Below are 25,568 nucleotides of genomic sequence, written 5' to 3'. Positions count from 1 at the left end.
GTGTCCTTGACAACCCTGCCAACCTTTGTATCGTCTGCAAACTTGGACATTAAGCCCGATATACCATCATCAATATCATTTATAAATACAGAAAACAATAATGGACCCAACACTGAGCCCTGAGGGACTCCACTAATAACATAAGTCCACGATGAGCAGTGTCCATTGATTACCACTCTGTCTTCTCCCCCTCAACCACCCCTTTATCCATAGCAGCAATTTGCCTCCAATGTCACACTGCTCCAATTTGTGTAGCAGTCTTCCATGTGCAACAGGATCAAAAGCCTTTCTAAGATCCAAGTATATAATATCAAAGTTATTCCCTGCATCCAGTTCTTTTGTGACTGCATCATAGTATCCAATCAAGTTGGTCAGGCAAGACTTCCTCTTAACAAAACCATGCTGTGTCTGAGCTATAACCGAAGTCTTGTCTAAATGATCCTGCAGTGCTTCTTTCACCAGTGCCTCCATTACTTTTCCTGGAACAGAAGTTAAGCTCACAGGTCTATAATTACTTGTGTCAGCCTTTGATCCTCCTTTGTGAATTGGGGTCACATTTGCACATTTCCAGTCTATGGGTACCTCCCCTGAGTCCAAGGAAGCTCTCATAATTATGGCTAAGGGTTTGCTTACTTCCTTTGCTGGATAGATCCCATCCACCCCGGGTGCCTTTCTTGTGTTTATCTTCAACAGTTTCTCCTCCACTTTACTCCCAGTTATTTCAAGATTCTGTAGCTTACTGCTAGAGTTGAATACACCTCTGGCATTCCCCTCGCTGAATAACTCCTCATGTGTGAATGTCGATGCAAAATATTCATTTAGTTTGTTAGCTACCTGAGCAGGATCATCAACAGTTGACCCATTAATATCAAGTGGACCAATCTGATTCATCCCCTTCCTTTTAGAGTTTACATAAGTAAAGAACTCTTTGATGTTTTTCTTTGCATCCCTTGCCAAGGATTTCTCGTAATCTGCCTTCGCCTGCCTAACCTCCTTTGTAACTTGGTTGCATATCAACTTGTATCTATCATAAGCTTCTGTATCATGTGTTAATTTGTAAGTATCCCATGCATTTTTCTTCTCTGCCATATGCCTCATTAGTTCATCTGACATCCATTTTGGCCTAAACCTTGAACAATATTTCTTAGTTGGTATGTAAAGCCTAGTAGCTTCCAAGATAAGTTCTTTGAATGCTTCCCATTTTGAATTTGCTGTTGGTAACATCATCAGTTGGTCCCACTGTATAGAATTTAAATACTGTCTCAGTCCATCGTAGTCGCCTTTACGGAAGCAATAACCCTTCCCTTTACCCCTAATGGTAGTTATCTCTTTGAGTAAATCCCACTTCAGCACACTGTGATCACTGCCACCTAGTGGTTCATTTATCTGCAGATTCTTAATGCATGAAGAATCACTACTGATAATCAGATCAAGAGTATTGCTCCCTCTTGTTGCATCACGAACATGCTGATGTAGAAACCATGCTACCCTTGCCTGAGCCTGACTAACTCAGCCCATTGTAAAAAAGACCCATAAAAATTCCTCCCATTATCAACAAGATTCGAACTCTGGACTCTTCCACCTGGTGTGGGGAGGAGGGCAATTCTATCAACTGTGCTACCCACAAGGGCTTCAGTAGTCATATCATCAAAACCTTTCATCCCTACCGACGTAACAAGTTCTGAAACCGCACCAATTCTGTTTTCTGCTGGTTCAACCATATTTCCTGAATTAACTGATTGTGGCCATATATTTTTCCACACTCATTTAACATTTGACAGTTTTACTTCTTTCAGCAATAAAGCTATCATTCTGATACAGTCCACAATTGAGAACAGTTTCCATGCCCCGGAATCTGTTGAAGCAATTCAACAGATTCGGAATCATTTTTTTCCAAAATCCATTGTAACGATCTTCTGATGTAATGAGATTTAAAGGTGTATATATAATGCCTTGATCTAATGGCTGAATGAAAGAAGTTGTATTAACCTAGTGCAACTGTGGTGATAGGAACAAAACTTCAACGTTTGGATGACTTAAATCTTTTGGATGGCTAACCAATAGTAATCAATCTTTGAAATCTAGATTTTTCCACAAGTTCAATAGCACAGAACATAACATGGGGATTTCCCAACAAAATAAAATACAGGAATTTCTCAATTTTTTTTTTTTTTCACTAGCAAGTCAACAGCGGGGATTCAGAAAGAGTAGAAATGTTGAAAAATTACATCCAACATAATAGCAGGGTTTTCCCCGCACAAAAGCTCAAAAATACCCTGTTATGCGAGGCTTACTGAAATTCTCTAACCGTGTTATATAAATACTGTGTTGTGCGAGGATTTCTGCAATTTATCAATCGTGTTAGAGCAAAACCGTGTTGTAGAAGTACTATGTTATATTGAGTTGTACCGTGTGTGTGTGTACACACAAGTGTTAAAAAAAATTATGGTAAATATTTTCAGGCTGAAAAGAAAACTTAAAAATAAGCAAAAATTCTCAGAAAACGTGGGTCTGCCAATCAACCATTGCTAAGATAAACTCATTTTTTGATAAGCATTGGTTACACAGAAGTTTTCACACAAGAGCATGAAAAAGCACATACACATGTGGTTCTTAGTTTAAATGCACTTGAAGAGTGTGATTTCAAACAAAACACTGAACAGGTAAGCATGCAGGGGTAATCGACCCAATGCTATTGTATGCACATCACACAGTATTGGTATTGTGACCTCTTCCTCCGCCTTCTGCTGATAAAGGAGCCAGTAATACAAGGTTTGTTGCCAGCATTTCACATTCGCCACAGATCAAGTGTCTCATAGGTTGTCTTCTGTTAACAATTATTGTAGTTTGATTCACGTGGATGGCATTTACACATGTATGGTAAAGCTCATGTGTTGAAGGCTGTATATCTGTACTGAAGCTTTTCCCAATCGAAGACACCAGACAGCCATGCTTTTCCTAGGATCTATAAGTGCCTTAGAAAGCGTGGACATTTTCATTCCAGAGGAGTGAGGGGAGGCCAAGATCAGTTAGTACTCTGGAAGTGAAGGAAAAAGTGCTTCAGAGAGTTCAGAAAAGAATACTTCAGAGCGTACAAGGAGAAGAATTAGTATAAACACAGAGGGATTGCCTTCTGTGTTTATACTTGGATCCATATGTTTTATGTATCCATAGCTAAACATTTTTTTAGCTATAAATTTATACAGAATATTTCTTAATTTATATATTTATGGCTTTTCTTCTCCTGTAAAATAATTTTGGCCAGCCTTAATTAATCTCTGTAACAAAGTGTATTGCTTTGTCCTTATTTTTATTTCAAATGAAAACTATCTTTACAGCCCCTTCTGTGGAAAACCTTTCTGTTACAAATTCTTCTTCAACAAAGGAATTAATTACTCAAAGAAGTAGTTTCAAACAAAAATGTGTTGAAGCATGTGTTCAAACCAAGAGACAGTGCTGTAAATGGTCATTATCGTGGTTTGTTATATATTATTATGTTCCTTTGTTACAAAGAACACCAGCTAAGGTAAGAATGCCTTTAATAACATGGAAATTCAATGAATTTTACATGTATACATGATTTAATTAACTACTTTATTGAAATTCATTTAGTCTTCCTTAGATATACAAAAAATATTTAAGAGATATATTATTATTAACCACCACAGTAAATAATGGATGTGATGCAAAATAGTAATAGCCATAGAGTGCAAGAAAGCCAGAGTGCATTTGCTGTACTGGCTGAGAGGGGAAAAATGAGTAGATAAGAAAATACAAATTATTTGCTTCCCTCCTCACATAGGTAAAAATATCCTGTTGACCTTTGAATTTATTCAAACTGTCAGCCTCAACTACCACTGAAGGCAACCTGTTCCAGCGATCAACAACTTGCTGTCTAAAAAAAAAACTTCTTGCAATCTAGTCTTCCCTTTAATTTGTTTTCACAGTTATAAAGAATTCAGAGGTCTGGAATTCTCTATAACAGTGAAAATTTTGCCTTTGTTCATTTGATTAAACTCTCAGCTCCTTATAAACCTTGATCAGCTCACCTCTGAGATGCCTGGTTGCCAAGCACTGTAACACACAAATTTGGAGACTTTGTTCATGTGAGTTGCCAGTCTTTGGACCCTTTTAAGAAGCTCAATATCTTTTTTTTTTTTTTTTTTTTTTTTTTTTTTTACAGATGAAGTCTATACTTCAACACAGTATTCCAAATGTGGTCTAACAATTGCCTTATGCAGTGGGACTATGACTTCCATATCTTTACAGAATAATGTTCAATACATTGTTGATACAACACCATGGGCTTTCCTGGCTGTCTGTTTACACTGCTCAGAAAACTTGTATATTCCCATATAACTCCCAGATCCTTTCTTCCTCTACTGTTTTTAATTCAACCCAGTGTATAATTTATTTTCAGTTTGCTATTCCCCACATGTAAGACCTTGCATTTTACTGCATTAAAACATGCCACTTTTCTGACCATTCTTGCAACCTGTTTAAGTCATCCTGAAGGAGCTCTGCTTGGTACTGATCATTAATTACTCTACGAATCTTTACGTCTGCAAATTTTGACATCAAACCTTCTATCTCATTGTTGATGCCATTTATGAAAATCAGAAACAACAGTGGTCCAAGAACTGATCCCTGGGGGATCACACTTCTAACTTTACACAAGTCTGAAGAATATCCATTAATCAGAACCATCTACCTTCTGCCCTGCAGCCACCCAGCAGTCCATCTTAGAATTTTTCCAGTAATCCCATCATGTTCCAGCTTATACAACAACCTCTCATGAGGGACCAAGTAAAATGCCTTGCTAAAACCAAATAAACAGTGTTGAAACTGTTCCCTATATCTAGCTCTTGAGTAACTGTGTCAAAATAGCTTACTAAGTTAAACATGATTTTCCCTTTAACAAAACCATGCTGTTTGTTATTCAGAATGCAATATCTAACTAAATGTTCCTGGATTGCAATCTTATTCATTGTTTCTAAGATTTTTTTTCCTACCACTGAAGTCAGACTAACCAGTGTGTATGTAGTTACCTACTTTACTCTTAGAACTGCCTTTATGTATTGGTGCTACATTGGCACTTCTCCAATCCAAAGAGATCTCTTCCGTGTCCCTCATAATTAACTTCAGTGGTTCAATACATTCCCTGGCAACCTCCCTCAAAATTGCTGGGTATATGCCATCAACTCCAGGAGCATTACTTACGTTTATGCTTGAAAGCTTAAGTATAATAAACAGTCATCTATAATTTTAAAATCCCAAATTTCATATGATTCAGCCTTATTTGCATAGCCTCTTCTCAACGTGAAGGGTCTCTCTTCAGTAAAGACAGGTGCAAAGTACCTATTCAATCGCAATATCAGCTGGGTTGTCTAAGACAACCTAGTGTGCGAGGGTCCACTCTGATTCACTTTTCTTCCTTATATTCACATCTACAGTGAATGTGTGAGAGAGAGAGAGAGAGAGAGAGAGAGAGGGGGGGGGGGGTAGCAGTAGTCAAAGGCAAAGGAATGGGTTATAATTTCAGAAAAGGAAATTGCGATGCCTTAAGGTGCTACATGGCCTCTTAACTGCTAGAGATTAGAGAGAGCACAGAGAGAAAATACAATTGAATTATGTTATACCTTTTAAAACATTAATCAGAAACATCTTGAATGTGTATATACTATAAAAAAAAAAAAAAAAAAAAAATACTCCACGAGGAAGATTCCAAGTTGGATGAATAAGGAAGTTGCCTGATTACCTGAGCAGAAAAAGATGGCATGGAAAAGTTAGAGCAGTAAGAAGTACTGAAGCCTATAAGAGCTACAAAGTAATTTGTAATAGTGCCACAGAAAAGGTTATGCTGTCAAAGAGAGCAAAGAGTGAGGATAAGGTATTCTTCACATATATAAATGCAAAGAAGAGGACAGACCAGATCGGATCCTTATGTAATGGACGTGAGATTGTATTACCCACTTCCATACCCCAGCCGATGTTGCAGATGACCTCAACAGTTACTTTGCATAGATATTTACAGAAGAAAAACCCTTTGTCAATGAGAAATTATAGGAGTGAAGTTGAAAAAAAATGTAATTAATGATGTTGAAATTTCACATGTTTACTTAATGAAAAAACTTTTGAATCTACAGGCCAGTAAGGCCCCTGGAGTTGATGGCATATACCTATAATCTTAAGGGAGGCAGCAAGTGAGTGCATTGAACCATTGAGGCTAATTTTGAGTGCATCACTGGACTCAAGAATGATTGGATTAGAAAAGTGCCAATGTATCTCCAATACATAAGAGTGGTTCTAAGAGTGTAGTGGGAAATTACCGGCTGGTTTGTCTAACTTCAGTAGTAGGGAAAATCTCCATGATTTTCCCTACTACTGAAGATTGATCATTTAGATAGAAATGGAATTCTGACGGATACTCAGCATGGTTTTGTAAAGGGAAAATCATGCTTAACTAATCTGGTTAGCTATTTTGAGAGCGTCACTCAAGAGCTGGACTTAGAGAATAATTTCGACATTGTTTATTTGGATTTCAGCAAAGCAGTTGACTCAGTTCCACATGAGTGATTACTTTATTAATTGGAATAGGTTAGAATCACAGGAAAAATCTGTAGATAGATGGTAGGATGCCTTCAGGGCAGGAGGCAGAGGGTTGTGATAAATAGTTATTCCTCAGATTGTGATGATATAAGAAGTAGGGTTCCCCAAAGATCACTTAGGACCACTGTTGTTTTTGATTTTCATAAATGACATCGTTGAAGGGGTTGAGGGCATGATATCTAAATTTGTGGATGTAAAGATTGGTAGAATAGTTAATGATCACTTTCAAGCAGAGCTTCTTCAGAGAGGATGGTCAGAAATATGGCAGCTATACTTTAATCCAGGAAAATGTAAGGTATTACACCTGGAGAACAGTAACCCCAAAATAACTGATACATTTGGTGGAGTTGAACTAAAGCCAGTAGTTGAAGAAAAGGACTTGGGTGTTATGATATGGTCAAACATGAAGTTCTCCGAGCATTGTAGACAGGTTGCAAGAAAGGCTCATGGTGTCTTATCAATGATTTATCGAATGTTTGCTAGTAGAGAGAAGGACATCATAATTCCATTATATAAGGCTATTGTTAGACCACATGTATGGTGAATGCACCTAAAGAAAAACATTGAGCTTCTTGTAAGGGTCCGAAGACTTCGAATATGTGGGTTGCTGAGCTTAGAAACTAGGCACAGTAGAGGAGATTTGATTGAGGTGTTTAAGACTCAGAGGCATAAGTAAAATGAATGAGGATGAAATTTTCACGGTTATAAATGATTCTAGAACTAAGGGCCACAAATTCAAGTTACAGGGGGGGGAGAAGTTTAGACGGGAGAAGTTTTATTTTCACCAGCCAGTTATAAATTACTGGAATAAGTTACCTACATGGGTGGTAGAGGTTGACAGTTTGGGGAAATTCAAAGGTCAACTGGACAGTTACCTACAGGAGGAGGAAAATGCATAATTGTCTATTTCCTTCTCTCTCTTTTTTTTTTTTTTTTTTGCTGGTGCGCCATAATCCATAGGCTTCCTTGCACCATGTGACTATTACTAATATTAAAAATTCCTTGTCCCCATTCTTTGCTCTCTTGGCTAGTGCTTTCTCATATGCAGCCTTGGTCTCTAACTTTATATGTGGTACTATTACAAATCCACTTATAGATATTTTAGGCTTCAGTACTATCCTATGCTATCTTTTTCTGCTCTATTTGACTGGCCAGCTCTGCATTTATCCATTTTGGGATCCTCCTCCTCCTACAATGTTTTTTTAATATTTTGTGCTTTCATGACTTTAACGATTTTTGCTTTAAAGGTATTCCATAGTTCGTATATTCACCCTCACTCTGCAATCTGCCCAATTAATAGATGCCATATAGTCCCTTAAACCATCAAAGTCCCGTCTTCTGAAATTAAAATCCATGCCTTTAACTGCTCCAACATCTTTCTTCAACTTACTACTGATGATTGCATGATCACTACCTGCCATTGGTTCTTGTACTTTAACCCCTGTTATGTTATCTAAATCATGAGTAATGATGAAGTCAAGAATATTCTCACTCCTATTATTATCTCTGACATGCTGGCTGGTAAAAATACTAATCTAGTTTATTTAAATCAATTTTTTTCTCCAGTGTAAGTTTCCCTCCCACTTATTCCAGTCAATGTTGGGGCAGATTGAAATTGAAGTAAGACATTTGTGTTTGCTTGCCCATTCCATCTTTCTGTTAGCCCTGTTATGTCACCATTAGATGTTCTAACCAAGAGTTCAAATTCAGCCATTTTATTAACAACACTACTGATATTACTGTAAACATAGATAAGACAAAGTATTCTTCTGTAATTTACTACCCGACAAACTCCTTAAATTATTTAGGCTTGTTTCCTTATCTTTCACATCCTGCTCATTTGAAACATTACTACACTCAGAGCCGACCGGGCTAGCCGGGTGGGTAAAGTGCTGCCTAGCAACCCAAAGGTCGCAGGTTTGAATCCCGCCTCGGGCTTGTATCAGAGTAGTGCAAAAAACCTTGGAGGTGCATTATGACCACAGAAGCCAATGCGCCAACAACTTTAAAAAAAAAAAAAAAAAAAAAAAACCTACAATCTGAACATCTTCCCAACGAATTTTTTTTTTTTTTTTTTTTGGCTGATGCTGCATAAGCTCATATGCTTGCTTTCTTGCATCACATGCCACTACTACTACATTGGCTTTGTGAAAACAATCAAGAATTCTTGAGATGAGTGCAAGCATTACTTTTACCCATATCATCAGATAAATGCAGATCTATATTACTCTTCTCTTCACTGTAGGTGGTAGATGACTTTCATCAACTGGTGAAATACCACCACTTTGCATTGGAGGCTTGAAGTGGTGAAACCCATGTTTAGTCTCTAGAGCAAAGTTTCCAGCATCCCCCTCCCTCCATACTTCTCCTTCAACCCATGCACGGTACTAAGTACTATAGGTTTTGATACCTTTCGTGGTTGGGGTTTTCATAAAAAAAAAAAAAGCTACCAATTTCCCTGTGCCCTTAAGGAATCCTCAATGATACTGGCAAAAATCCTTGCACCACCTTTGTTCAAATGAATACTCTCCAAAATATTCCTTCTACCTACAAGTGCAGGCTATGCTGATTTTAAAAAAAAAAAAAAAAAAAAAATTCCCACATTGCTTAAACTGGGAAAATTTGCAACAGAAATGTATGCAATATTAAAAACTGTTTATGGTAATGAAACCTTAAGTCATTTGAATGGTATAAGTGGTTCAAAGACAAATATGGCAATCTTGAGGATGACCCAAGAAGTGGCCATCCATCAACATCTCAAAATGATAACAGAGTTCCAAAAGGTTGGGAAAATGACAAGAGATCATCATTTGACCTTTAGAATTATATCTGATGAGTTTGAGATGATTCATCAAATTCTGCACAAAGATTTAGGTAAAAGGGAACATATGCAAATTTGTGCCACACAGCCTCATGCGAAGATGTCATACAGTCTTGTTGAGACGATCCTGATTTCATTGACTGTATTGTCACTGGAGATAACTGTTGGGCGTTTCAGTACCACCCAGAGATAAATCATCAGAGCATGCAGTGAACTTCAAAATATCACCAAGGTCCAAGAAGTTTCCTTTACAGAAGTCCAGGATCAAGGTGATTCTGATCATATTTTTTGGCAAGTGCTGTAATTCACAAGGAATTTGTACCTGAAGGATATAAATTCCTTGTGAATCATACTATTGAATCACACATGAGACAGGTGCTTCAAAGACTATTGAAGCTCATTTCCTATGTGGGCCGAAATTTCGAGAGAAAGGCAACTGATTCTAGTAACAATTGTTGTGAAGATGTTGACAAAACATGGCATGGTGCAAATTAATCATCCACTCTCTCTCTCTAGCACTAGAGGAATTCTTCCTCAATCCCAAGATGAAAGCTGCTTTCGTAGGAGAGATTTCAGGATGCTGAGGACATAAAGAAAAACATAAGCATCGAACCGAGCATCATCTCTTTGAATGCCTTAGCTGACTGTTTTTCAGAAACTTTTAAAATGATGTACTAAGTGCATTTTTTCAGGTGGTGATTACTTTGAATTAAATTAAAACTATTTTTGAGTTCTTTCATTTTGCGTTGTTGTTTTTTTTTTTTTTTTTTTTTTTCTTCTTTACACCAATCCGGGAACTTTATTGCCAACTTCATTATGTGAAAAATGCTATGCTATGTCCCCATTCTTTGCTCACTTAAGCAGCAGTTCCTCATAATCAGCCTTTGCCAACTCTTACATTTTCACTTGAGAGTAGACAAAAAAATACCTTACCAAGGCTATGCACAGATAATTGGGTGCAATTGCATATACCAATAGCAACTGAGTTGGGAAGATCAAAGAGACAACTAACTGAAGCACATTAACCAACTTCTACAACCGTGATCATCTAGCTTCAGAACAAATAGGCAAGAGGAATTTGTATTTGCACATCTGAGAATTGGACACACAAATGCTACTCATGTGCCTCTCTGCTAAGAGGTAATGAACTTTCTCAGCCTGCTAGATGTAATGCTCCTTACCATCATGCACATTCCTGTGGCTGTCCTGGCTATGTACAAGAATGACAAATGGTTCTATCTTCAGATGAGCATCAATCAGTAACATCAATGTTAGGTGACAGTTTAAACATTACAAAAGTCTTCACCTTCCTGAAGACGATCAGTATGTACCATGAAAATATACTGATGGTCTTTCCCTGAGAAAACTGTCACAAATATCCTTGGGTAAAACTTGCCACTGTATACTCTACCATAAGCACGTTGCACTTTAGCCATAGTTGCTAGATGTAATTTGTATGTGCTAAAATTCTGTGTATGACACACAGATCACTGAAAAATACGCAAACAAAAACAAATGACACGGTTAAGATTTATTGGAAAAGCAGTGTGTACCTGCTTATGCACTACATGCTTGTTTTCACAAGTGATCATCTCCCCCCCCCTCCCCCCGCCATAGAGCTCCTTGGTGGGTAGTGGCATACTTAGAGCAAATGTAATGTTTTTACTCTTATGAGTACTTTAAATTTCTACCTAATCAACCAGACCATACACTGCTATCAGTAAACATTGCTTTTCTTCATTCTTTGTTCTAATGGAGAGCAAACAATTGAGAAAATGTCACTTCTTCATCCAGAAAGATCTCCAAAAATCTAAAAAGGCTGTTCTGGAGATCTTTTAAGTTGAGTCTTTGTGTCCCAAACATGCCCAACAAATTCTGAAAGCCGCATTAATAGAGGAAATACTTATCATAAGATATGATGATAAAACTCTGATCTTTTCATGTGGCGTCATTATCAGAGTGAGATCTTCATATCTCTGAAACCATCTGCTTTAAATTGATAGATCATCAAGTTGTGACAGCTGTCAGGTGAATCCCAATGCACAAGGATGGGAATCTTGTTTGAAGCCACTCTATACAGGCCAACATCAGTTTGTTGCATGGCAATTCACTGTATGCAACAGTTCAGTGAATGACATTTTGACATATCTGATAATTTTGGTGAAAGACAATTAGTGGCTATGACAATTTGTATGTGCTAAAATTCTGTGTATGACACACAGATCAGAAATTAACAAAATCGGTGAAGTTAAAAGGTTTAGAAAACAAGAAAAATTTTGGTGACTTAGAAAGGAGGAATGATGGCAAAAAAAATGCAGAATGTTTGTTAGTTACTTTGCATTTTATGTCCTTCAGACTGTCTACCCTGCTAGAACAGCATGAATTTCGATAGTCTAAAAAAAAATAGTTAATTTTTTCTTAATTTTTTTTTTTTTTTTTTTCCTTTTCTAGTTTGTATTAGGTTTCTTTCTCAACCTACAACCAACCAATCTTAGCTACTTAAACACATGAACTTCAAAAGACTCCAAAAAAATTTTTTTTTTTTTTTAAAGTATTTCTTTACATCTTGTCTCCATACTAACAGCCTTTCAGGTAGCATTGTGGAAAATGAGGTTGTTCAAATTCCAAATGCCGTGTGGAAAATGAGGTTGTTCAAATTCCACCACAAAGGAATTTTTTACGGGTGGGCGGATGCTTGGTTCCCTTCCTCACCTAGTTTGGGTTTTTTATGAAGCAAACAAGGCAAACAGATAATACAATATATCCAATTCACAGGCATTATATGCGGGTGTGCCTCATGACCTTAGTGTTTGATGTAAAAATAAACACCCTTTTAACTACTATCCTTCATAGTAACTAAGTACCTTTTGGCATACCATTCCTTAGTCAGGAATGCCAAGAACCACTTGGACCCTGGTAAAAAAATACCTCACCATAGCACTCTTCCGTGTCAGGGATTCAGGCTCCAATTCTGACCCCTGCACATTCTCCAGGGAAGCTTACCCTCCTACATTTAATCTGTCCTTGGCACTTTTTTCCTACCCTTCACCCATTCGTGTACTATTAACTTTTTTCCGTAAAAACTGCAGGGTGCAGGTTGCAAACCGAACATCAGAAGATGTACATTAAGCCAACATTCATTAATGATCTCTACTTTTGATCTCTGGAACAATTCTCCCTTTCCCCCAATGTGTATTTCTCAAAAAATGCAACTTACAGAAGTTTGAAAGTAAAGTGTGAACAAGGTTCTGTTGTATCCCAATCTTTAATCTGTCCATGGCACTTTTTTAATAGGATCCCCTAAAAAAGTAGACTGCATTATAAAAAAAAAAAAAAAAAAACAAAGGTGGATAGTATGCTTGTCAAAAATATGAAATATGAAGAATGGTGTGGTGATCACTAAATTAGCATGGCATGCTAAAATTTATCATTTTCTATCTTGCTTTGCCATATACCGAATTCTCCCAAAAAATTTACCGAATCGTCATACTCACTGAATTGTCATAGCCAGCAATTGTCATTCACCAAATTTTCTCATCACTGAACTGTCATGCGCCGAATTGTCGTGTACACTGAACTGTCGTACAAGGAATTGAATTGTCTTGCAAATTGATGTGATCTCACTTTATACAAATTGCTGCAGAGAGCACCCTGCATAGTTACAAGCTTGCCAGCAATAGAAGGAAGAGAAGAGAATTCAAAAACTAAAAACAGAACTAAACATTTCCTGTCAAGTCCTCATACACCCATTTCTGGGAAATGTACTGTTGAGAACATTACCAAGGCTCCAAACAAGGCATAGGAAATATATCGACAATATTCTACCACTTAATATCCTTCAAACATGCATATGCTAAAGCATGTTTCTTTGTCAGAGCCACAAAAAAAATCTTGTATCCATTTAATATCTTCTTCCATCACCTGAGCCAGCACCAAGATTGTCTGGGACAAAGTTTGAAAAAATTAAGGACAAATGTACATTGCATCCTTCGTATATCCTAGAACATAATGGATGTGCAATTGCTAACACCCTAGAGGAAACATTTGCTAAAGTATATGCTAAAACATCACACTGCCCAGAGTTTCTGACCCCTTAAACAAAAAAACAGCCATTGAAGCTGTCTTCTAACACCTTGATGCCTATAACCAACCTTTTACAGAACAAGACCTTAAGGCAGCACTTTCTTTTTTCAAAGTGAGTGCTGTTAGGCCAGATGAGATCTATTATGAAAATGATTAAACATTTTTTCCTCAGAACCTACGGATTGCCTGCTCTGTCTCTACAGCAGAATTTATCTGGAAGAGCAATTATTGTTTCTAGACTCCTGACATAAGACAATCATGCTTACTTTTCCCAAGCCAGGAAAGGATCCAAAAATTACCATTCAGTTGTTTTGACCAGCTGCATGTGAAAGATCCTGGAAAAAATGATCAGTACTAATCTCATCTGATATTTAGAATCAGATGGCCTCCTTTCCTGGATACAATATATCTGTCTCTATGTTATTGTATGAAATGGCAAAGATGCCAATTTTTGGCAGGGAATGCCTACTATAATAAATAAATAAATGAAAAAAAAAAAAAAATGGCTTTCAAAGGAACAGGTGAACACTCAACCATTTAATCCATCTGGAAACCTCTACTCAAGATGCTTTTGTGAAACGCAATCACCTAGTGTCAGCATTCTTTGATATGGAAAAGGCATGTCATAGCTTTTGGATTCGGAATTTTAAAGACATTTATAACCTTTTTGCCTTAAGGGAGTTTTTATTAAAAACTGGCAGCTTTTATTGCAACCTTTCTGATGAACCAATCATTCCAAGGTGTTCTAAGTGTTGTGCTTTTTTGCTTTCAAAGTTAATTCTATCACTGAACAGCTTCCAACTGTAAACATTGCTCTTTGTTGGCTTCACAAGTTTTGTATAGTCATACATCATGAGGATCATTGAAAGAAAATTGCAGCAATCCATTGACTGTCTCAACTCCTGTGCAGTGGCTAATGGTTTCAAGTGTACATCTCAGAAGACCATTTGCATACACTTTTTTTTTTTCCACAAACAGAACCTTTATCGTGAACCAAAATTAAAGCTCAGACAAAATCTAATTCCAGTATCTTTTATCTGTTTGTTGTTTTGGTAAATTATAATATTTGCTGCTGCAGTTTCACCAATAATCCAAACAAATACAAACGCAAATCTGAAAAAGTAGTACTTTTGGATTCCTGCCTTTATTTTTGTATTGTTGTACCCTTTGAGCATGAGGTCATATTTCCTATGGCAAGGAGGAATGCATTTGCAGTACTAGAGGTAGGCATCACGTTGGGTTTTTTTTTTTTTTTTTTATGTTTTAAATTTTATGGATTTATTTTAATCATTAAGGTATCTCTTAACAATTAAACTAATAGCTTCACTATTAGTTTAGTAAAAATCCCCCCCCCACACGCACAAATGTATATTATGGTTTAAATGTGCAGTCAGAGTTTTGCAGCCAATCAACTTTGAAAATGCCTTATTTTATCAATTATATGAGTTCATTACCTTCAAATACAAGATGTTATTATTAATTATCACTATCTGTTTATTCTAGGTGATCACAGTGGTAATGTTCTTGGTAGCATTGACAATCAGTATATGGGGCATGCTACGTGTAGATGATGGGCTGGATTTGACAGACATAGTTCCAAGAAACACCAACGAGTATGAGTTCCTTAATGCACAGACCAAATATTTTGGTTTCTTCAACATGTTTGCAATTACTCAGGGAAACTTTGAATATCCTGTTAACCAAAGATTGCTTTATGAATATCATGAAGCTTTCATGAGAATTGACAGAATTATAAAAAATGATGATGGTGGTTTACCAGAATTTTGGCTATCTCTTTTCAGGAATTGGTTGATTGGTAAGATTATTTTATGAGTAAAAAAAAAAAAAAAAAAAAAAAAATGAAGTATACATAATATAGAATAATGTTCCATATATAAAATAAGCATTTTAAAGATAGCTAAGTTTTGAATCTTGAACTTCTTAGTTCTCTGTCCTCAGGCAGGTTCAAGGCTCCATTGATACCATGCTTCTCTATCTTGTGCTTTCCTTTTAATTCCTGCATAATTTCCTCTTCCCATCCAATTCATCATTCCAATTCTTCTCCCAACAGCTCTCTTCCCACACATCTTCACCTCACTTTCCTCAGCATGCTTTCTCTTAAAACATGTCCTTTAAAGTTCTTTTGTCTTCTTTTTAGTTTTTACTAATGAATCTTGAACTAGTGGGTAAGAATTGCAGTTTCCTATAAGTTTAAAAACCTTATTTTTTATTTTTATTTTTATCTGTAGGTTAAAATGCTTTCTTATCTCAGAATCTATATAATTTAAATTATTAGCAGTGATAGTAATAGAGGCATGTGATGCAAGAAAGCAAGTGTATGAGCTTATGTAGCATCAGCCAAAAAAAAAAAAAATTCACACAACCATTCCCTCTAAATGTTTATGCAATTAGAATTCCATGAAGGATAGGTTTTTCTTATATTTGGGGTGTGCATGTATGTATGTGTGCAAGACAAAATAGAACCTGCTTATACCCAGTGTGTTATTTTTACATTAATGCTGTACTTACTCCAATTCATTAAGTGGATTCCTAATTCTCCATAAAAATTAGATGGTGGTTTTACTTACTTTATATAATACCTGAGAAGAAGTATGGCAATTGCTGATGAAATTAAACTCAACTTAAAAAAAAAAATTTCATAATAAATTTTTTACATAACTTCCCCCCCCCTCATTTTTCAGTACTCTCATATCTGAAAGTATTGAAAAGATAAATTGCAAAAATGGATCATTCTATTAAATAAAGGCAGATGATGGTGAACAACATTTTATTTACATTATATACATAAAGATTAACTGCTATGGCTTTTCTGTCATCCGTCATTATCCCATGGGTTTATATCTGGTGAGTATGGGCTTGGCACACCCAAGGGTCTTGAGCTGGATATCATCATTCTTCTCTTTCTTGGTGATTCCCATCTATCTATCTTTCTGAGGGTAACTCAAATTTTTTTTTGGCTGGTGCAGCATAAGCCTCAGGCTTCCTTGCACCATAGGGCTAATATTATTAATAATAATAATAATCTTTCAAAAATGGTGAGTGGGTAGGGAGCCCCTGTGTTTGAAATTTATTCTCATTAAAAAGTTATATATTCTGATTTTCATAAATTCACTAATTCATTTGATTATTTTAAATATTTTTCCATATTATTTGGTTAATCTTTCACTTCCGTTTTCATTTCACACCTTAATTTTAACTTCACTTTTAGTTTTAAGGAAGTTTTATTGAGCCTACTTTTATTTGAAGTTTTTCAATGGCTTAATTTTTTTTATATTAAGTTTCAATTGTTATTCATTGCTATTCATTTGTTATTTCAATTGTTATTCATTTCATCAGCATGGCCTCAAATATATATAAAGTACTATGGATACTAAAACTGATGCCTTTATAATTTATATCTCTTAATTTGCATTAATATTCTGCTTCCAGATATTAACATAGGGGTGTTTCTGTCTGGAAAAGGATAAGGAATTAATGCAAATACCATTAAGAGCAAATTACAGAAGGCTGTTAAACTTGTTTTCTTATTTTATTTAAGTGATCAATATAGTGGATTCCAGTTATTTGGGCCACCGGTTAATCGCGGCAGCCATTTATTTGGGACAAATCTTAAAAAACAGAAACCAATCAAGGAAATAGCCAGGGTTTACTTTGCTTAATTGGGACAGCATGCCGTTTAATCGGGGCAGGAGACCGCAGCACTGGAGATTACTTTGATTGTCTCCGACGGTACCACATGGTTCGGTCAAAATTTCGGAGGTCACAACCATAAAAAAATTAGCAGTCACCTGTTTATTGAGCTTTTCTGTTAGTGAAATTTGTCATAAACGGACAGTAAACTTGATCTTACTGAATTTGTGATAATACCGACGGCTGAAATTCTGTGGGTTATTATAGTGAAATGTGTTTACACTTCCATGAAATCTTCAATCATATAAAAAAATTTATTTTCAGATCTTATCATTCCTATTTTTAAAGCTCTGTAACTTGTTACTACGTTCTCACTTGCACGTATTATGTTACTTGCAATTTGTGTGTGCCGTGTTCTTTGTTATTAATTGCTTATCTTTTTACTGCTTTAAATTTTAACCCTCACCCACAAATGTCAGTGAACAGAAATGTTAACTAGTCAGTGTGTACATATTACAGTACGTATAGGCCAAAATGAATGTCAGATGAACTAATGAGGCATATGGCAGAGAAGAAAAATGCATGGGATACTTACAAATTAACACATGACACAGAAGCCTATGATAGATACAAGTTGATATGCAACCAAGTTACAAAGGAGGTTAGGCAGGCAAAGGCAGATTACGAGAAATCCGTGGCAAGGGATGCAAAGAAAAACAGCAAAGAGTTCTTTACTTATGTAAACTCTAGAAGGAAGGGGATGAATCAGATTGGTCCACTTGATATTGATGGGTCAACTGTTGATGATCCTGCTCAGGTAGCTAACAAACTAAATGAATATTTTGCATCGACATTCACACATGAGGAGTTATTCAGCAAGGGGAATGCCAGAGGTGTATTCAACTCTAGCAGTAAGCTACAGAATCTTGAAATAACTGGGAGTAAAGTGGAGGAGAAACTGTTGAAGATAAACACAAGAAAGGCACCTGGGGTGGATGGGATCTATCCAGTTATATTAAAGGAGGCAGCAAAGGAAGTAAGCAAACCTTTAGCCATAATTATGAGAGCTTCCTTGGACTCAGGGGAGGTACCCATAGACTGGAGATGTGCAAATGTAACCCCAATTCACAAAGGAGGATCGAAGGCTGACACAAGTAATTATAGACCTGTGAGCTTAACTTCTGTTCCAGGAAAATTAATGGAGGCACTGGTTAAAGAAGCACTGCAGGATCATTTAGACAAGACTTCAGTTATAGCTCAGACACAGCATGGTTTTGTTAAGAGGAAGTCTTGCCTGACCAACTTGATTGGATATTATGATGCAGTCACAAAAGAACTGGATGCAGGGAATAACTTTGATATTATATACTTGGATCTTAGAAAGGCTTTTGATACTGTTGCACATGGAAGACTGCTACACAAATTGGAGCAGTGTGACATTGGAGGCAAATTGCTGCTATGGATAAAGAGGTGGTTGAGGGGGAGAAGACAGAGTGGTAATCAATATACACTGCTCACCGTGGACTAATGTTATTAGTGGAGTCCCTCAGGGCTCAGTGTTGGGTCCATTATTGTTTTCTGTATTTATAAATGATATTGATGATGGTATATCAAGCTCAATGTCCAAGTTTGCAGATGATACAAAGGTTGGCAGGGTTGTCAAGGACACTACTGACACTATGCTGCTGCAACAGGATCTGGAAAGGTTGAGCAGATGGGCTGAGAGGTGGCAAATGAAGTTTAACATTGACAAATGTAAAGTACTACACATGGGAAACAGCAACCCCAGAGCAACGTATCAACTCTGTGGTACTACACTGACAGTGGTAGAGAATGAAAGGGACTTGGGGGTGGTTGTGCAGGCAGATATGAAGTTCTCTGAGCAGTGCAGACTGGCTGCAAGAGTAGCTCATGGAGTATTGTCAATGATATACAGGAATTTTTCTAGCAGGGATAAGGAGGTGATTATTCTTGTATAAGGCAATGGTCAGGCCACACCTAGAGTACTGTATACAGGTCTGGAGGCCTCATTTCAAGAAGGATGTAGAGCTGCTGGAACGAGTACAGAGAAGGGCAACAAGATTAGTGAATGGAACAAAGGTGTGCTCTTACGAAGAAAGGCTTAAGTTTTGCAAATTACAGTGTCTGGAGACTAGGCACCAGCGAGGTGATCTGATAGAGGTGTATAAAGCCTTGAATGGTTTAAGCATGCTCAATGCTGATGGGATTCTTCCTCTAGCTCAGAAAAATCACCTGAGAGGGCATAAATTCAAATTGAGGAAAGACAGATGTAGGATAGACGTGAGGAAATTTGCCTTTAGCCAGCGGGTGGTTGGTTGGTGGAACAGACTTCCATCCCTTGTGGTGGAGGTTGATAGCCTAAATAAGTTTAAGGCTCAGCTGGACAGGTATTTGGAACGAACAGAGGGGTGAAGTGGAAGTGGATTTTTTTTTTTTTTTTTTTTTTTGGCTGATGCTGCATAAGCTTGCTTTCTTGCATCAAATGCCTATGCTAATGCTAATTATTCCGATTATCATGTATATTCTTCCGATTTTCACGTATCATTTAATTTTTTAATTGGTAACGTATTAAAGGGTAAATTTGTGCTTAATATATCTTTGCTTTTATAGCCTGTGGATAATATTCCTCCTATTTTCGCTAATTAGAATCGCTGTTTAATAGAATTGAAATTCAATTCACAAATGTGATCACAATGACCGGCGCTTACTGCACATTGTATAGTGAGCGCTACTTTACTATGTTGAGTTCGTCGTAATGTGATTTGATTATACAGTGAACCAATTGTAAAGGGTTACATTGTATTTTTAACTATTTACGTGAAACTTCGGATAAGCGGGGCAGCTGCTTAATCGGTCCGAAATGCACTAGTCCCGATGTGTCCCAAATAACTGGAATGGACTGTATTATATAACATAAAGAAAAAGTTGTGTGTTGGAATTAAATTTGAAAGTGTCTGAAATTTTGCCCAGATATAATAGGAGGGAATGCAAGAGCCTTGTCAATCAGTTCAGCCCTGAAGAGATTGTACAACGCTTACAGGGTAGAATTTTTCTCGGTGTGGTCCATACTTGTTAACAGGAGAGACTGCTTCTGCAGCAATGGGATGCACTTAAATAGAAAGGTGCAGGAACATTTGCTGATGCTATTGAGGCATGTTAGAGGGGGTCTGAAAACTGCTAGCATTGGGGGGGATGCACAGAATAATAGATTAACAATAGCTGCAGGCAGAAGTGATCCTTGCACTTCTATTGGAACATACAGCAGCCCATGGATTTCAAGGCCTGCTGTGAGTCATCAAGGAACAAGGAAATACATGGGCTGTGTTAAGGCAACACTTGCATACCAATGTGTACACCAATGCTAGGAGCATAATATATAAATTTGATGAATTTGAAACTAGTCAAGTCATCAAATGGTCTTTGTGGGGGATAGCAGAGATGTGGAGTCACCAAAATCTGAATATGGAGAGTACAACGTATAGAGAAAGAACAAGGAGGAAAGGGAGAATTATACTATTAGTTAAAAAGCACCAAAATCTAAGGCAATGCATCCAGTTGACATGGGCGGCCAGTGCAATGTTGAGTCAGTTTGGTATGACATAAGCACTGGGAAAACAAAAATAAGAGTATTATTGAAATGAAAAAATTATAATTCCTTAGAACGGTTAATACTAGAATATACATATAGAGAACGGTTAGTATACAAAAGAGCTTTCGGCTGAGTAGATAGCCTTCTTCAGTTAAACATATTAAATGACAGTTAGAATGGAGATGTGTACTGCCAAGTTGGCATGAGGCGCGTGGCTAATTGTTTGAGGTTGAAGTTTGTGGCTGTGACGTATGGTGGTGACGCAGCCAGCGTTTGTCTATGGACAGAATTATTGCTTCTGTGATAGGGTTAACTTGACAACCACTGTTCCTGTTCAAAGAGGTATCCGAGCATTTTATGTTTAACGATTCCAACCAGGTGCGCCGTAGGTAATGGTGGGACCTCCACAACCATGACATCGCTGTGTGGGTCAATGTCGTGGTGGGTTGTCCAGACATGCTCGGCAATAGCTGAGTGTTCCACATCTGCCAAATGGATCGCCCTTTTATGTTCTGAGAGACGTTTCTCGAGCTGGTCTGCAATCAAAGTAGCAGCTAGTGCAGTCACGGCAAGAGATGTGATAGACCAAACCGCTCTGCAGAAGAGTGGGAACAGGTGTTTTCACGTTGGAAATGAGAGAACGCAGTTTCTTGCCTGGGAGTTGGATGCACTTTATCCCATGTGATTTTAGGATTCTACCGATCTGTTGTGACAGGTTGGGGTAGTATGGGATAAATGCCCTCGTGGATGACTCACCACTGTTGACGTTACTGTTGGTTGCTACATTGTCGCGTGCCTGTAGGTCACACCTGTCAAGGATGTCGATGGGATAGCCACACCTCGCAAGGTCCACTTTGACCCTGGTGATCTCTGTGCGTCTTTCACCTGCAGAGCTAGAGTGTGTCGAGACGCGAGTTAGCAAGGTTCGGGCAGTGGTGAGGAGGTGACCCCGTGCGTGTGCTGACCGGAAGTTGGTAAATTGGCCAGCACACATAGGTTTACGATAAACTGTCGTCTTCAAGCATGTGTCTTCGCACCGGACGGGGGTATCTAGGTATGGTATGGTGTTGTTCGACTCCAGCTCAATCGTGAATTTTATGAAGGGTGATAGTGAGTTGAGGTGGGTTAGGATTCACTGACCTGAGTCTCTAGGGATAACTACGAACACATCGTCTACATAGCGCCGAAAGGCGATGTGATCTGGTGCGTGTGTAAACGCACGTCCTTCTAACTCCTCCATCACGATGTTTGCCGTGATCGAACTGACAGGGGAACCCATGGCTGTGCCATGCACCTGCTGGTAAATTGAGTTGCTAAACATGATTGCACCCCCTGTTAAGCACAGTCTGAGGGCGGTGGAAATGTCATCAGGTGTCAGTCTGGTTCTGTCCCTAAGGTAAAAATAAGACTAGTGTATTATAGGCCGAATGACTGATGGGGTACAACAAACAACTGTACAGAGAAATAGATTGGACCAGGAAATCAAAATATTTTGTAATGGGGGATTTTAGCTTTCAAGATATTGACCGGAACTTGTGGGTTGGGCACTCACACTCTAGCAAGACTTTTTGTGGACTATTGGGTGACTGTTTTTTGCAGCAGCATTTTAGAGAGGCAATAAGAGTGTGATACTACTCTTGATCTGGTTATTAGCAGTGATTCTTTGCGCATTAAGAATCTGTAGATAAAAGAAGTGGTCAGTGTATTGATGTGAGATTTACTTCAAGGCCATTACCATTTAATTACCATCAAGGATAACATGAAGGGTTTTTTGCTTTCATTAAGGAGATTACAGTGGTCTTTAATGAATTCTGTGCAGTGGGACCAACTAATGTTACCAACAATCAATTCTAAATGGGAAGCATTCAGGGAAATAATGATCATTCAAAGCTTAGACAATAATGTCAGATAAACTAATGACTTGTTGCAGAGAAGAAAAATGCATGGCACGCCTCTAAATTATCAGGTAATAGAAGCCTGTGGTAGATGCAAGCTGGTCTGCAATCAAGTCACAAAGGAGTTAGGCAAGCCAAGGCAGATTACAAGAAGTCTTTGGCAAAGAAAAATGCCAAATGTTGGCATCTTTCTTTAGATGAGGTGGCAATAGAACCATTAGGTTTTAACTGAGTTCAGGGTAAAGATGAGCAGAAGTTGTGGCCAAGAGCTTTGGCAAGACCAGAATGCTCTTCTACAGTCTGGACAAGAAGCAACTTTTCTACTCTTGTTCAAAATATACTCTTGTTCTACTCTTGTTCGATTTAGACTGATTAATAACTGCTTTTTAATTGTTACGAGCTTTGTAGTAGGAAGAAAACAAATCTGGGGATTTGGATGCAAGCCCATTGTGATATGCAAAGTTCTTACCTTGAACAGCGTTGGCACATTTATTGGAAAACCAAAGTTTAGATAAAGGATGAAATTAAGTTGGAGTGTGGAATAAAGGATTTCATCCCTACAAGAATAATTTAACTCACATGATGTGAGCAAAAATTGACATCAGAAGATTTAAAACTGTAATCCAACCGTGGTAAAGAAGAATATAAATCTTGCAGACCATCCCATTTTGCCCCTTGACGTGGGCACCTATACGTGGTGAGGGGACCTCCCAGTGATGCTGCTGGTCTTCCAGATTAGCATCACTGGGATCTAGTGCCCATACCTTGGTTCCAGGGTTACATCTTTGGAATCCGGCATGTGCAGCCGTACGCCGCGACCCATGGAAATTTGAAAGGGGGATCCTGGTGGTTGAGGGGCCCAGCCTTAATACACCACTTTGGCCCCAGCTTCGACAAGATGGCAGATCCCGGATCGGCCTGACTGGGATCAATCAGCTGGTGGTTCTTACTGCTAGCGTCAACTGCATTCCAATAAGTCTCCCTCCCTTTGGTCCTGGGACGGAATCAAGGCTTATTGAAAACGTGGGTATGATGCTCCTGAGCAAACTTGGTGTCCCATTCATGTATGCAGTACTTGCTAGTTAACGAGTGGGCATTCCCTTGTAGGGCTCCGTGGTGGGCGAGGTATTTAGGGCATCTGAAATTTTTTATTTTACTCCTATGAGTAATTTAAATCCTCTTTCTTCTGAGGCCCTAACAAGGCCCCTACCTAACCGAAATGATAGCACGGAAAACACCTCCGTAAAAAGAGCCAGAACTGAGGACACACACCACTCTTCCTCATTCTCCATTCCACCGGAGAGTAGTCAATCGGAAAGATGTCACCCTTCTTTATCCAGAAAGGATTAGAAGGGCTGGCAGGATCACCAAAATCTGTTAAACGACCACATTCTGGCAACCTTTTGGTTGAAGCGGCAAAAATCCTGAACTCTACATCCATAGGGGAATACCTATCACTGTAACCCCCCACAAAACTGAATTCTTCACGAGGTGTTATATCAGAATGGGACCTTGTCTCAGAAGAGATCTGCTCTGAATTGAAAGACCAAGGAGTGACAGCTGTCAAGAGAATATCGATACGAAAGGATGGGAATCTCGTCCCTACCTGAGTTCTTATCCTCACATTCAACACCCCACGGCCTCCAAGTTCCATCGAGGCAGGTTATCTAAACTGCCCAGTGAGGATTTATATTCCAAACCCACTGAGGTGTTTTAGATACCAAAAATACGGCCATTCACAAACAGCTTGTCGTGGTAACCCTGCCTGTGCTCAATGTTGTGCTAAAGACCACGAGAGCAAGGAATATTTAGCCTCAAAACTGATCTGTGTCAATTGCCAAGGAGAGCATATCCGTATCCTATATCCGTACCTCCTAGTGCTCCACCACTACTACCAAAACCAAGTGGTAAAGAAAAGCCAAAAAGATCAGAAGAACCACCCGTAATACCAGAAACAATGGATGTAGAGGATAAGGAGGTACTCAACGAATCAGTCTTGGAACTCTTTGCGGTGGAAGAAATGGACACGGGACGGCATCCACACTTCCCCAAAAAAAGATAAATCCAAGACTGACAAAAGTAAGCCCTCAGCACCTTGGAAGCAGTCTGATGGACCCACCAAGCATAAATGGCTAAATTCCTATAATGGAATTGTCGTGGATTCTGGCAAAATACTGATGACATCAAGGCCCTCCTGCAAAAGCACGAGCCAGTTTGCTTTTGCTTGCAGGAGACTTATCTAAAGGCAAATGATGACCCCCACCATGCATAACATCACAATTTTTCATAAAGACCAAATTGCAGATAGTCCTGCTCATGGGGCAGTAGCTATCCTTGTCGGCAACCAAACCTCAGTTCAGGCTTTGCTACTTACAACCAGCATAGAGGCTGTTGCAATTTGCCTTACAGTGGAATTTCTATTAACTGTCTGTTCAATTTCTTTGCCGCCTAGGACTGACCTTGATGATCTTGTAATGCAGTTGCCTCCCTCTTTCTTACTTCTAGGGGATTTTAATGGACATACTACCCTGTGGGGTAGTGCTAGCAATAATGGAAGGGAATGAGTCATAGAGCATATGCTAAATGACAATGATCTCTCACAATGATCTCTCCCTTCTAAATGTGGGAACCAACACATTCTTCCACATGCCTACCCGTACGTTTTCTGCCATTGATCTTTCTATCTACTCCCCCCCCCCCTCTACTCCCTTCACTGACTAAAAAAAAAAAGAGTAAAATTTTTATTTTACCTGTTCTTGGCGCATTATAGCCTCAGTTGCTGATGCGCCAATAAAATACAAACAAACAAACAAACCCTTCACTGACTTGGGAAATGGAGGAGAATATGGAAGTGACCACTTCCCTGTGATAACCTGCTTACACAGCAGGAGACTGTCTT

At 38.3% G+C, this 25,568-nt stretch overlaps 1 protein-coding gene across 2 annotated transcripts in view; it reads left to right on the top strand.

Annotated features, from left to right (window-relative positions):
• Nucleotides 1–25,568, top strand: part of ptc (protein patched) — a 396,675-nt gene that overhangs the window by 246,275 nt on the left and 124,832 nt on the right. For both annotated transcript variants that reach the window (XM_090385655.1, XM_090385656.1), the window contains exons 15-16: nt 3,339–3,526; nt 15,017–15,329. In XM_090385655.1, the coding sequence (XP_090241781.1) occupies nt 3,339–3,526; nt 15,017–15,329 (501 nt within the window). The remainder of the gene's footprint in view (nt 1–3,338; nt 3,527–15,016; nt 15,330–25,568) is intronic.

Source organism: Mastigoproctus giganteus, chromosome 12 (genome assembly GCF_048544385.1).
Source record: "Mastigoproctus giganteus isolate SK-2022 chromosome 12, ASM4854438v1, whole genome shotgun sequence".
Lineage (NCBI taxonomy): Eukaryota > Metazoa > Arthropoda > Arachnida > Uropygi > Thelyphonidae > Mastigoproctus > Mastigoproctus giganteus.
Note: the sequence above shows the minus strand (reverse complement) of the source record. Positions and strands in the feature narration are given on the sequence as shown.